Here is a 13,153-nt window from a genome sequence, read left to right as displayed (position 1 = left end):
CCCCCCCCCCCCCCCCCCCGCCCTGAACCTGGGGAAACTGAGGCACGGAGTGGCCGGGGTGCGGGCGGCACAGCGGGGCCCGGCTGCCCCGTGCCAAGGGGAGCTGGGGGTTAAGGACAGCTCCTGCCCCAGGGGGTGCAGGGGGGGGACACGCGTGGCACCGGCAGCTCGGCCCTGCAGGTGGAGGCACGGCACAGCCACCGAGCGGGGCAGCGTGAGCAGGGCAGTGCCGGTGCCACCGCCCAGGTTTGCCGTGTCCCCCTGCCCCTGGTGTCCCCAGAGCAGTGCAGGGGAGCAGGAGCCGTGGCAGCATCGCCTGCAGCAGCTCGGGAGCTTCGTGCGGGCTGGGGGCACGCGGCCGCCCGGGAGCACGGCACAGCCCTGGGGGGCTGCAGCGGGGAGGGCACTGGGAAGGGGTCCGGGGACCCCGGGCCCCCCCCCCCAAAAGGCTCACGCCCTGACTCATCGGCAGCCGCCCCCAGAGGAATCGGCCGCGGGATGAGTAACGCAGGGCTCGCGCCGTTTGAAATTTATCACGTGATTTCAAAAAAAGAGAGAGAGGAGCTGGGGGCAGAGTGGGCGGGGGGGGCAGCCCCTGCGCCCCGCGGGGCCCCCGCCCAGCGCTGTCCCAGCACAAACTGGTGGGAGACTGGGGACCGAGCCGGGCTGTGACAGCCAGCCCTGGGCGTCCTCCATGCAGCCCTGGGAGGGAGCAGTCCTGTGGGGGGGTGCAGCCCCCCCGCTTGGCTCCTTTGGGGACCCTTCCCTGGAGCAGCCCATCCCTCGGGGAGCCACCGCGGCCTCGCTGCCCGGCACCTGGGCTGCCCGTGCCAGCTGGGGGCAGGATCCGGCCCGTCCCCGGCAGGTGCTGCTCTTCCTTCCCCCGCCAGATGCAGAGATCGGCCCCCGATAACGCGCGGCGCAGCTGCTGCCGCTCGGGCGCAGGCGTTGCGGAGCCCGTATCTGCTTCACACCATCGCCGCAGCCCTGCGCTCGCACAGCCTGGAGCTGGCTGCGTGCCGGGGCCACCTCTCGCCCCGCTGACACCGAGCTGTGGGGAGCAGGGATGGAGCCCCCCCCTTACCCCCCAACCCCCCCCAAATTTGGCCCTGCTGAGCTCTGGGAACTGCCACAACTCATCGCGCTGCTGGGCCCTACCGGCGCGGGGCGGGTGGGCAGGGCTTTCCTGAGATAAGCCAGGTTTTTGGGTGTCTTGGCTCCAAGCCTGTGCACCCTGTAGGGCACAGAATTGGATAAGACCCCCCCCCCCGGGACCACCCCCCAGCAGCGCACGGGGAGGCTGCAGGCCTCACCGGGGCAGGTCTGGGAGGGACGGAGCCTCCTGGTGCGCAGGGCAGCCCCTTCCTCCGAGCCTCGCGTTTGGCTGCAGCTGGACCCCATGGGGCCCCCCACGGCTGCTACCCCCGGGACCCCGACCCCCACCCCAGGCAGGGCTCGGAGGCGCCATTCGGCCGCTATCGAAGCCAGGGACAAGCGGCAGTGGTGCGAACGAGCCCGTCGGGGACTCTTGGCGACCTTCCCCCGGGTGTCGTGCCCGGGGGGTGCCCCCTCCCTCTGCGCCCCGCGGTGCGCCCCCGCCCCAGCCGCGTTGTGCTCAGCGGCACCTCGCCGGCTGCCGGCTTCCGCTGCGGTCTGGGCCCCGCCGCGCCGGGGCCTCGCAGCTCGCCCCTGCGCTGCGGGCGTTTCTCTCGCCCCCTCCGCCTGTCCCACACCGCAGGGATGAGGCAGAGCGGAGCTGCTCGGGGCGGGGGGTCCCGGCGGGGCTCTGGGCCCCCATGCCCATTTTACCCTCCCCGAGGAACCGCGGTGACGCTCGGCCCCATCACAGGGAGCGGCTCCGCAGCAGAGGGGGCTTGGGGCTGGTGTTTCGTGCCACCAACCCCATGCGCCCACCCACCCCGGCCCCACCACGCACCCACAGCCCCCCAGGCCTGGGGCAGGCTCAGGGCAGGGTTTCCCCAGCTGCACGGGGACCCCGAGGGTGCTGGCCCGGCCACAGCGCTGCTGTCAGGGCTGGCACCGCGGGGCTGGGTCTCGGCCGTGCCATCACCCCCGGGGTTCACGGCAGTTTTGTTTTGGTTTTGATTGTCCTATTTCTTCTTGCCTGCCACAGCAGTAAACCCGAAACATCCCGCCGTGCTGGGAACGGGGCCATCTTAGTAGGTTACTCGCAACGGGCACCCCGAACCCGGTCACCCCACGGGCACCAGCTCAAGGGGACCCTGCCCGGGGCGGCCCCGGGGCCAGACACACCAAGGCACCACGCGCCCCGCTGCAGGACACCCGCAGCCTGTCCCCCTCCTCCCCGGGGACCAGCAGAGAGGTGGCAGCTTTGGCTCCCAGCAGTGTTTTGGGCACTGGGGAAGGGTTTTATTGGACTCGGCGGCGTTGCACAGAGCGTGGGTTCCCCTGCACGGGGACCCCGAGGGAGCAGGGGCCGGACCCCAGCCGAGCCCTCGGGTAGTGCGCGCCGTGGCACGGGGGGGGCATGCAGCGCAGAGTGGCTCGGCGGCGGGGGGACGGTGCCGCAGACCCCCCCCTCCCGACGTCGGGGGCCTCTCGGCGGCTTTGAGGTAGATCAAACGTGGGGGGCATGGGTAGGGGCCGGGGGCGCGGGGCCGGGGCAGGCAGCCACACGGCCCCGCGGGGGCCAGGGGTGCCGGTGGCCGCAGAGCTCAGTGCAGTGGTGCGGGACGTCCATGCTGTGCCATGGGCCGTGGGGTTTGTTTCTCAGCAGCATCGTTGTGGGGAGAAGGGAGAAATGGGGGCGGGGGAGAGGCTTTTAATGTAAAAGACTGGAAAGATGCTTGAACTGGTGGGAAGAGATGGGGGACCGAGAACAAGCAGCTCCCCCCCAGCCAATTCTGACCCAGTGAGCCCCAGAAGGGGCGGCCCCTTCCCTTCACCTGCTTTCTGGGGGCCAGATCCAGGACCCGGTCCCTCAAATCCTCCCTGAGATCAAGCAGAGAAACCCATGGGTGCAGGCGGGTCCCCACCAGCAGCCCCCGGACCCAGCCCAGAGCATCCCGAGCATCCTGCTTCGAGCATCCGAATTCTCCGTGGATGCAGGGACGGGGCAAGGGGGAGTGGGGAAAACCCACTTACACGCGAGGCCAGGAGGGGCCCGGGGCTCCTGTGGGGTCAGTCCCTCCGCAGCTACTGAATACTTGGAGGTATTTCGGAGCCGTGTCACTCCTTGTGTTCTCATGCAGCATCCAAAGTCCGGGGAGGGGGCAGCCCGCGGCCAGGAGGGCGGCGCGGGCGCAGGAGCTCAGATCTTGCTGTTCTCCAGGTGCGAGTCAATGTGCTTTATCAAAGCATCGTCTGGGTAGCCGATGGGGAAGGCCAGCTGGCACAGCGGGCAGCTCCGGATTTCCGAGTCCACCGTCTCCATCAGCAGCTGTGGGCACAGGGGCAGCCCTGAGCCCACCTCCGCAGGGCCCGGGCCCGATCCTCGCCCCCAGCCCCCTCCCACCATCGTGCTCCTTTGCTGGGCGCGGGCTGGGGAGCCGCGGGGGAAACCGAGGCACGCTGCAGGGCTGTCAGGAGGGGGGGTCCCGGCCCCCGCCTGCCCCCACCCACCGCCCCGGGCCCTGGGGCGGGCAGGGGTCCCTCTTACGTTGATCGAGGGCCAGGACTGGGCGTGCTCGGTCCTGGCATAGGCGGCAGCTGCCCGGTGCGCGGCGGCGTCGGGGATGGGGAAGCCGGCGCAGAAGGAGGCGCAGCGGACGGCCCCCACCTCGGGGCTGGGGGGGCTGGGGACCGCCCAGTCCTCTTCGTCTGACGACTGCTTCTCGAAGCGCACGTGCTCCTCGAAGGGCTCGCGGGCGCTCAGGGGGGCCCCCGTGCCCCCCAGGTACACCTCGCCGTAGGGCCGGTGCTTGGGGAGCGTCGAGGCTTCGGGCTGCAGCCAGAGCGAGCGGCTCTGCTGGTACAGGGCCACGTTGCTCACCTCCGAGTAGCTGCGGCGGCCCTGGAAGCCGGCCTTGATGTGGCGACTGGAGGGCTTGGCGTAGCCCAGCTCCATCCTCTCGCCGGGCAGCCGGTGCGGGGACGCCGAGGCCGGGGACGGGCAGGGCGGCGGGGCCGGGGAGCGGCGCTGCTGGGCGGGCGAGGGGCTGGAGGTGGGCGCGGGCGAGCGGCGCTGCTGGGCCGGCGACTGGCAGGGCCCCGGAGCGGGCGAGCGGCGCTGCTGGGCGGGCGACTGGCACTGGGGGGCCGGGGAGCGCCGCTGCAGCGCCGGGGACTGGCACTGCGGGGCCGGGGAGCGGCCGGGCGCGGGCGAGGGGCACTGCGGGGCGGGCGAGCGGCGCTGCTGGGCCGGCGAGTGGCACTGGGACAGCGGGGAGTGGCGCTGGCCTGCAAAGCAAAACGGGAGGGGGGGACACAAAAAATGCCCCCGTCAGCTCGGCAGCGCCCGCGTGCACCCCGGATGGATGGGGGGGGTCCTGGAGAGCCGGTGGGAGGGATGCTCCCGGGAGGGATGCACAGGAGCACTGCGGTGCCCGGAGGATGAGGGCAGGCAGCACGCTCTTCATTTTTCGCAGCGCCCCCGGCCCCTCTTACCGCCGTTGAGGCTCTTCTCCTGCAGCAGCGCGCGGAGGATTTGGCTCTGCAGGGAGCTGAGGTTCCTCAGGCGGCACAGCTCCTCCGTCAGCTCCGTGTAGGCCAGCGCCAGGTTCACCCTGCGGCGGGGACAGCGCGTCACCGAGGGCAGAGCGGCCCCAGCCCCAGGCCAGCAGCACCCTCCCTGCGCCAGGCACCCAGAACTACCCCAAAGCGGGCTCCCGGACTCCAAAGGGAAAAGTTGCAGCCATGCCTTGCTGCCCAGGTGCCGGGAGGAGCAGGAGCGCAGGCACAAGGCGCGGGAGGGAGGTGGGCACTGAGCTCACCAACAGCTTTCAAAGGCCCTGACAAAGTCATCAATTCTCCCCCAACTTGGGTGTCACTTTTAAAAAACATATTCTCTCGGGTGATGCGAAGGGAGAACCCATCTCCTGAGGTTCCCGCGGGGCTGTCAGGCTCGGCGCGCCCGCCGCCGCGCACGGCGAGTTGAACTGAGCCGTTGTGACACCCCCGGGACCCGGGAGACGCCGCTCGTAACAGCAGCCGACAGGTCTGCCCCGCGCTGCCTCCCCTGCGATCTTACCACGGGCAGAAAAGAAAAGGAAAAGAAAAGGAAAAGAAAAGGAAAAGAAAAGATGAAGTTTCCCCAGCTCGGTCCCGTGTCACATCCCCAGAGGCCCCACAGCCCCGCTGGGTGGCTCCGGGGGGGGCCACACGGGACGGTTCCCAAAAACCTCGGCCAGGCGTCGCTGACGGCCTCCAGCCCCGCATCCCCCCCCCCAGCCCCCCCAGCCCTCCCCACAAGAGGCACAGGAGGCACGGGCGCTGTGCGTGCCCCCGCCCGGGGCCGAGCTCTCGGTGCCCAGGTTCGGCTGCCTCAGTTTCCCCCTGCGGAGCGCTGGGGTCCCTCAGTGCTCGCGACACAACTTGGAGCCCGGGGAGCGCTGCCACGGCAGCCGCAGCTCGAAGCGGGGGCCCGGCTCCAGCTCTGGCACTGGATTTTGGCTGACCGGAGCACCCCCTGCCCCGGGGCCACCCCGCGCCTCTCAAAGTCACGCTGAAGCAGGGAGGAAGTGTGAAAACCGCAGCGCTGGGGTGGAGGAGCGCAGCGCCAGGGTGAGCGGGGCGCCGAGCAGCCCCCAGCCCCGCATCGAGCCCGGAGCCCGGGCAGAGCACCGCGATGGGGGGCAACGAGCGGCCCCGAGGGTCCCTCCCGGAGCCAGGGCAGCCACCGGGCTTTTGGGGAGGATCGGTGCAGCTCCCCCACACCCTGAAAATTGCTGCTTCAGGATAAAATGTGAGTTTTGATACGCAACTGCAGATAAGACGTGAGAACAAAACAGCTGCCGAAAACCCAGCCGCCCACAGGCCCCGAAGTGCCGGGGAGCGACGCTGCTCTGGCGGGAGCAGCCGGATCCCGCGGGGCTCCCGCTGGCCCAGGCGTGCCCCCTGCCACCTCTCCTGCCCCGCGCCGCTGTCCCTGCTGTCCCCTCGTGTCCCTGGAGGGACGCCAGGAGAGGGCTGGGGGCGGTGGGGGCGGCGGGGCAGGGCAGGATGGCGCAGGGCTGCGAGCACAGCCGCGATCCCCGGGTGGTGGCCGGTGAAGCACGGGGGTGGCCAGGGGTTGACGCCCCCCCTTCCCACCCCAATAAAGGCACACAACTTGCAGGGGCACTCGCAGCTCGTTCCACCCAAACCCAGCCTCTATCTGTAGGGCACACCCCCCCCCCCCCCCCCCCCCCGCCGCACCGCCCCGGTCACCTCCTGGAGGGGGGGTTGGGGTCCCAGCTGCCCCATGGGGACGGGGACCCCGCATCCTGCCCAGTGCTGCGGTGGGGCCGTCCGGGGGGGCAGTGCCACTTCCCCCCCGCGGGGCAGCGCTGCCAACCACATCACATCGCTCCTGCCCAGCCGCAGGGTGCCCCCCAGTGCCCCCAGTGCCCCCAGTGCCCCCAGCCGGGCACAGGGGGGCTCCTCCCTGCCACCGGGGTCAGCGCAGGCCCCCGCTCGCTGGGGAGCTGCTGGGTGCAGGAGCAGGACACAGCCCCCCCCCCAGCCAGGCAGGGGGTGCTGGGCACGGGGGGGGCCCGTCCTCCACATGGGGCCTGCGGTTGCCTGGGGAGGGGGGAAGGGGTGACCTCGAGCGAGTTACGCCTGGTAAACAAGAAGGAGCCCTTAAATAAAAGCACAAACCACAGGCTTATCTGGTATCTGCGCGTGGGCAGGGGGTGGGCAGGGGGAGAGCGTGCACCAGGGCTGCTGGGGGTACGGCTGGGCACCCACCTCTCGCCCCCCCGCCACTGGGATGGGGCCCCGGGGAGCTGCTGGCTGGGAGAGGGGCACAGGGACACCCTGGCACTGCCACCGAAGGGGGGGGTCCGTGGGACAGATCCTGCTCCCCTCCTGGCTCTGCACCCTGCGGGACGTCAGGGACGGGGAGCGAGGCTGGGGAGGCTCCTTGCTGCGGCTGCAGGAGGCGCGGAGGCCGGCAGCTGTGGCAGCAGCACCCATGGGCGCACAGGGTCACACCGGGACCGGCTGCCGGCCCCACGGGGGGGCCGGTGTCAGCCTGCAGCCACTGGGCACGTCCCCAAGGTGCCACCGTGCCCCTGTGCACCGAGGGGATTGTGCTCAGCCCACCCCTCCCTGCTCAGGGAGCCGGCTCCCCTGAGATTCATTAAAACCCACAAAAGCTCGTAAAAATGAACGTGGCGGCGGGGAAGCCGGAGGTACAGGAGGGTGGCAGGGATGTGCCCCCCGCAGCCCGCACCCAGCGCCCTTGCTCTCAGCACCTCCACCACTGGAGATCTCACATGGGACAGATCCCACAGAACAGCCCCAGGCCGTGGGGCACTGTCCCGTGTCTTCCTGTCCCCCCCAGCCCCGTGCCGTGGGTGTCACCGACCCCATCCGCGCCCAGCCCCGACCCCTGGGGCTGCGCTGGCCTCTGCACCTGGCTGGGAAAGGGCCCTAGCGCAGGTGGGAGCGGCCAGGAGCTGGGAAGGGACACAAAAGGGCAAAATCGAGGAAAAATAAAAGGTCGGTGCTTCCCTCCACGCTGCTGAGGTCACTGGAGATGCTTTGCCGTGGCTGCACCAGGAATTGGCTCAAAGTCTCCTTTCCCCTCAAAAAAGGAGCAGGCGCGGCAGCGGCGATCGCGTGGCCGCCTCCACAACAAAAGCAAGCGCTGCCATCGAAGGCAGTGAGTCAAACCCCAACCCCTCCTGCCCTTGCGGGCGCACTACAGAGGCAGGCTGACTAATTTGGCAAAAGAAAGAAAGAAAAGTCACCCAAAGATGAAAAGCAGAGATAGCGTGCCCTTCACGCCAAAAAAAGTGGTGGAAAGGAGCAGGTTACAAAAAAGAGCCTTATTTACAAGAAAAGGCAACGCCGTGGAGGAAAAACTTAATTCCCCATCCCAGCCCGGGGGAAAGGGCTGAAGTGCCCCAAAAAGTGGGGATTGCTCTGCTGCTGTCTGCGGGCAGAGGGCACGGAGCCTGCGGTGCCTCAGTTTCCCCACCCCAACTGGAGAGGGTCTGGGAATCAGGAACAAGGCGCTGGGAGCTTTGTTTCCAGGGGAGGGCTGGGCGCTGGATGGCAAGGGCAGGGGCAGAGGCTCTGCGGGGGGGGACACCCGCCTCTCGCAGCCACGGTGGGGCTGAGCTTTGCCAAAACCAAAGCGAATTAAAGGGAGGAAGCTCGGGGGTGAAGGGCGGCTGCTGGGACGCGAGGCGGGGAGACGGGGCTGCAGCAGCCCTCGGTCAGCCCCAGCCTCGGGGGAGATCAGCGTGGATCAGGGCGGCCCCGCTGCGACCGAGGCGCTGATTTACTCCAGGGAGACAACACACGGCAGAAGCATCCATCGCGGCGAGAAAAAGGAGGGGAAAAAATCCCGGCACCTTCCCGTCCCCGCGCCCCACGAGTCCCAGGCGTCAGCTTTTATCTGTCCACAGCTCGGCACGGCCGCACGCGGCTGCCGGCCCCGGCACCTCGCCGCCCGCCTGGAGGAGATGTGGCACGGCGCTCGCCTGCTGCACGTTGTGGGGGGCGAGGGAACGGAGCCCCCACCGTGTCCCGAGCGTGGGGACAGGCGCCTGGGGCTGGAACGAGGAGGAGAGCGGGGTAACGGGGCTGCTGCCCAAGGGAACGGGCCATGGGTGGCTGCTGCCAGGGAGAAGCGTGCTGCTTGGGGGGACATCGCCGCACCATGCCCTGCATTGGCCTGGCCCAGCCTGACAGCTCCCCTGGGCCTGCTCCAAACCTGGGGGTGCCTCGGTCTGACCCCCCCGAGGCCGGAGGTTCCCGGCCCCTCTCCTGGAGCCGGGTGGTGCCTTTGGGGCTCAGCGCTGCAGCGAGGGGGAGGCCGGGCAGAGAACCCGAGCTGGGAACCCCCCTTGCTGCTGGCACTGCGTCGGCTCTGCGCCCAGCTGCACCAGTGTGAATGTAAATAAATCCCCCAAAAATTGCTGGCGGGGGTCGTGCAGAGTGACAGCGGGAGCAGCCTGGGCACGCCGCTGGTGCTGCCAGCTGCATGGCACGGCACGGCACGGAGCAGCGTGGCATGGCACGGCACGGAGCAGCACAGAGCAGCATGGCATGGCACGGAGCAGCGTGGCACGGCACGGCATGGAGCAGCACGGAGCAGCGTGGCACGGCACGGAGCAGCGTGGCACGGCACGGCACGGAGCAGCACGGCATGGCACGGCATGGAGCAGCATGGAGCAGCATGGCACTGCACGGCACGGAGCAGCACGGAGCAGCATGGCACGGCACGGAGCAGCATGGCACGGCACGGCACGGAGCAGCATGGCACGGCACGGCACGGAGCAGCATGGAGCAGCATGGCACCGCACAGCACGGCTCGGCACGGAGCAGCACGGAGCAGCATGGCACGGCACGGCACGGCACGGCACGGCATGGAGCAGCATGGAGCGGCATGGCACCGCACAGCACGGCTCGGCACGGAGCAGCGTGGCATGGCACCGCACAGCACGGCTCGGCACGGAGCAGCACCGCACGGCTCGGCTCGGCTCGGCTCGGTGCCTGCGCGGCAGCAGCGCCCTCTGGAGGCAGCCCCCGCTCCCCCCCCCCCGGCGGGGGGCCCCCCCCCCGGGGCCCCCCGCGACCGGGGCGAGGGGGGGGGGGAGGGGGCGCCCCCCCCCCCCCCCCCCCCCGTCCTGCCCCCAGGGAGGGCGAGGGGGCAGCGGGTGCCCACCCAGCACCCCCGTGTCCGTGCCCCCCCTTTGCCCCCCCATCCTCCCGGGGTCCCCCCGTGCCTTCACCCCACGCGTCCCCGGGCACTTACTGGTCGTCGCCCATCTTCTTCACCCAGGCCATGTCCCGCTCCGACTGCTCCTGGGGACAGGGCACGTCCGTGAGCCCCCGGCCCCCTTCCCGCGTCCCCACGGCCGCACCCTGCCCACGCCGTACCTGCTCGCGGGTGTCCTGCAGGTGCTTCAGCTCCGCCTGCAGCCGCTCGCACTCGGCCTTGAGGTGCTCCTCGCGGTGCTGGGCGCGCTGAGCCTCCTGCCGCGCAGCCTCCAGCTCGGCCTCCAGCCGGCCCGGGGCCTCCAGCCCGCGGCTCGGCCAGCCCGCGGGACGATCCAGCACTGCGGGCAGGGCACGGCTCAGCGCCGCGGCCGCGGGGCGCCCTGCCAGAGGCTGGCCCCCGGGGGGAGGCCGTGGTGTGTGCGCCGGGGGCTCACCGTGGCTCAGCGCGGGGTTGGGGTGCAGGGAGAGGAAAGGCACCTCCTGGCCCGGCAGCGGGGCGCCGAGGCCGGGGAAGGCGCCGCCGTCGCGCTGCCGCAGCTGCTGCTCCAGGCTCCGGATGCGGCTCAGGTGCGTCTCCACCAGCGCCCGCTGCCGGGGGGGGCAGAGGGGTGAGCCCCACCGCCCCCCGGTTAATCCTGCCCCCGCACCTCCTGCACACCCGCAGCTTGGCACCCCAACCCATGAGCCCTCGGCCCTGCATCACCGCATCCCCACCGAGTCCCGGCGGTGGCACCGACGGCCACCACAGCTCGCCGGGGGGGAAGCGATTTGCCCATCGTGGGGAAGGGGACCCAGTGACCCCCCCCGTGCCAGCGCCCCCGCCAGCCGCAGGCGCCCACCATCTCGCCCAGCTCCGACTCCAGGTCTGCCTTCTCCACGCACAGCTTCTCGTAGGCCTGGATCATCTCGTCCAGCTGCTCCTCCCGCTCCTTGCTCTTCTGCAGCTGCAGGGCAGGGGTCAGCACACGGCCCGGGGACCCCCCCGGCCCCCGGCGCCCCTGGCCCCGCTCACCTCGTGCTGGAACTGGTTGAGCTGCTGCTGCAGCGACGCCTTCTCGCTCTTGAGCAGCGAGGTCTCCTTGGCCTCATAGACAGAGAAGATGTGCTCCTCCCCGAACTCGCCGATCAGCGGGTACTGAGGCCGCGGGGCAGAGCCGTCAGCGGGGACCCCCGGCCCCAGCCCCCCCCCCCCAGCCCGCGGCCCGGGCCCTCACCTTGACCTCGTACATCTTGAGGCGGCGCTTGAGCGTGGAGTTCTCCCTCTCCAGCCCGGTGAGGCGGTTCTTGATGTCGTCGTAGGCGGTGATGAGGGCGAAGTGGGAGGCCGAGCACATCTCACCCGAGAGGTCGGTGTTGGGGCTGTCGAGCCAGTCCTCGTCCGGCCCCAGCGCCTCCTGCGTCAGGATGCTGATGTCGTCCTCAAACATGGAGTCCATGGCGCCGCGCGAGTCCTGCCTGGGGGGACGCGAGCACCCCGGGGTGAGGCGGGGACAGATGCGGCCGCAGCGGCTCAGGGGCCCTCGGAGCTGCAGGGCCGCCGGGCAGGCAGGAGGGGACAGGTCCCTGCCTGCGGCAGCGGGGGGGCACGGGCCACGTGTCACCTCTCCTGGCCGCAGAAGGGGGGGAGCAGGGGACGAGCAGCGCCCCAAGATGCTGGGGAGGAGGGGGGGCGCTGGCATCAAGGAGCTGGGACGGCAGAGAGCATCCCGGCGGAGCAGCCCCAGGGGGACGCGGTGACTTTCCCAATGTCCCCCAGGGAGCGAGTGCCAGAAATAGCGGCCGGTGCCGCCGACTCCCACCCCGCAACGCACGCGAGCTGCTTTCCGCCCTCCCACGCGGCACGGAGCCCGCGCGGTGCCCTATATTCCGGCGCTGCCGCTCACCCCCAGGAGCTACCTGGCTCACAGCACAGCCCCAGCGAGGCCTGATCCTGCCTGGCCAGCTCTGCTGCTCAGCCCCAGCATGGCAGGATTTGTCCCCAGAACAACGGTCACAAAGCCACCTGTGAGCAGGGTGCTGGGGCCGAAGAGGCTCCCGAAAGGCTCTGCTGCTCGATGCCCTCCCGCGCTCACTGGGGGCCAGGCTGCCAGCAGCGGAGCTGTCCCCGCCGAGCTGGCGTTATCTCGAGGCACACAATTAGCGGGAGCCCCCACGGCTCAGTGTGCGGCGGAGCGGGCACCCAGCCCGCGGGGAGCTCGTGCCCAGAGCCGGCCAGGAGGCAGCAGGGGCAGCTCGCCCCATCCCACCCGCAGGCAGCGGCGTGGCGCGGCCTCATCCGGGAGCCACGGCCACACAAATAATTCATCAGAGCAGGCAGGGAGGGGAGGGGAGCTCTGCAGGGTGGCAGGCAGGGACAGTCGCGCCCCCCAGCCACGGCCAGAGCCCAGGGCCAGCCCAGCGCTCTCGCTGCCCCAGCCCCAGAGGCAGAACCCCCGGCTGCTCCCTGTGCCCCCAGCTCCTGGGAAGGCCGGGGGGGGGGGACGGACAGGCAGCCCTGGGCTGAGCCTTGCAGCCTTCACTGGGATGGGGAGCACGAAATGCAGACAAAACCCCCAGCACTGCGGCCCCTCATCTGTCCCCACTTGCTGTCCTCAGGGCTTTAAATCCACCCCCTGGAGCAGTGACAGAGGGGATGGGGCACCCCGGGATCCCCCCCGCTTGGGCAGGGAGGGCACCATCATCATGAAGGCCCCCAAAAATATGCGAAAGCCGAGGCTGGACTCCCCAGGTCCCTGGGGGCTCCCCCAGAACAAGACCCAAGAGTCCTGGGGCTGGAGGGTGCCCTAGGGGGCACCACGCAGGGCACGGGGACGCTGGGACCAAGCTTCCCAGCGGGGTACGGAGCCCGGAGCCTGGCCCAGCTGCTCCCTGCGCGGTGCCTCGGTTTCCCCAAGTGCACCGTGCGGGACCCCCCGGGACACCTGCCTTGCAGCGGGCCCCGTGCGCGGGGCGAGGCGGTGTGGGCTGGGCAGGGCTGCGACGCGGGCGCCTCAGGCGCGGGCAGCGAGGCGGGCGCTGGGGAGGTCGGCAGCGAGAGGCTCAGCGGGAGGCGGCGGCGTTGTCATTAGGCTCCAGGGGCAACGCAGGAGGTCCCCGAGGCTCCGTGCCGGCTTCGCCCCCTCCTGGTTCCCAGCGGCTGGCCCCTCCTGGAGGCCCGCGGACGCCTTTAAAGAGAGCAAAACCGAGGCTGCAGCTCCCTGGCGTGGGGACGGAGCACGGGGGGGACGGGAGCGGGCAGGGATGGGGACAGCTCCGGCACCCGGCGCCCCGCGGCTGGGGGGCTGCGGGGGGCTGC

At 70.7% G+C, this 13,153-nt stretch overlaps 1 protein-coding gene across 2 annotated transcripts; it reads right to left on the bottom strand.

The window, feature by feature from the left end:
• Positions 1 to 2,348: 2,348 nt before the first annotated feature.
• TBKBP1 (TBK1 binding protein 1) lies at positions 2,349 to 12,999 on the bottom strand. 2 transcript variants are annotated; one of them, XM_035313439.1, is made up of 10 exons: positions 12,780 to 12,999; positions 11,073 to 11,309; positions 10,871 to 10,993; positions 10,698 to 10,802; positions 10,293 to 10,446; positions 10,018 to 10,196; positions 9,893 to 9,942; positions 4,588 to 4,706; positions 3,641 to 4,380; positions 2,349 to 3,421 (listed from the first exon to the last, which is right to left on the bottom strand). In XM_035313439.1, the coding sequence occupies exons 2-10, from the start codon at positions 11,292 to 11,294 to the stop codon at positions 3,293 to 3,295; spliced, it is 1,821 nt and encodes a 606-aa protein (XP_035169330.1). In that variant the 5' UTR covers positions 11,295 to 11,309; positions 12,780 to 12,999; the 3' UTR covers positions 2,349 to 3,292. The 2 variants fall into 2 exon arrangements, with proteins under 2 accessions (XP_035169330.1, XP_035169331.1); XM_035313440.1 differs by lacking the exon at positions 12,780 to 12,999 and having other exon boundaries at positions 11,073 to 11,313.
• Between the last annotated feature and the right edge of the window lie 154 nt (positions 13,000 to 13,153).

The sequence above is a fragment of the Oxyura jamaicensis genome, unplaced genomic scaffold (assembly GCF_011077185.1).
Source record: "Oxyura jamaicensis isolate SHBP4307 breed ruddy duck unplaced genomic scaffold, BPBGC_Ojam_1.0 oxyUn_random_OJ87, whole genome shotgun sequence".
Lineage (NCBI taxonomy): Eukaryota > Metazoa > Chordata > Aves > Anseriformes > Anatidae > Oxyura > Oxyura jamaicensis.
Note: the sequence above shows the minus strand (reverse complement) of the source record. Positions and strands in the feature narration are given on the sequence as shown.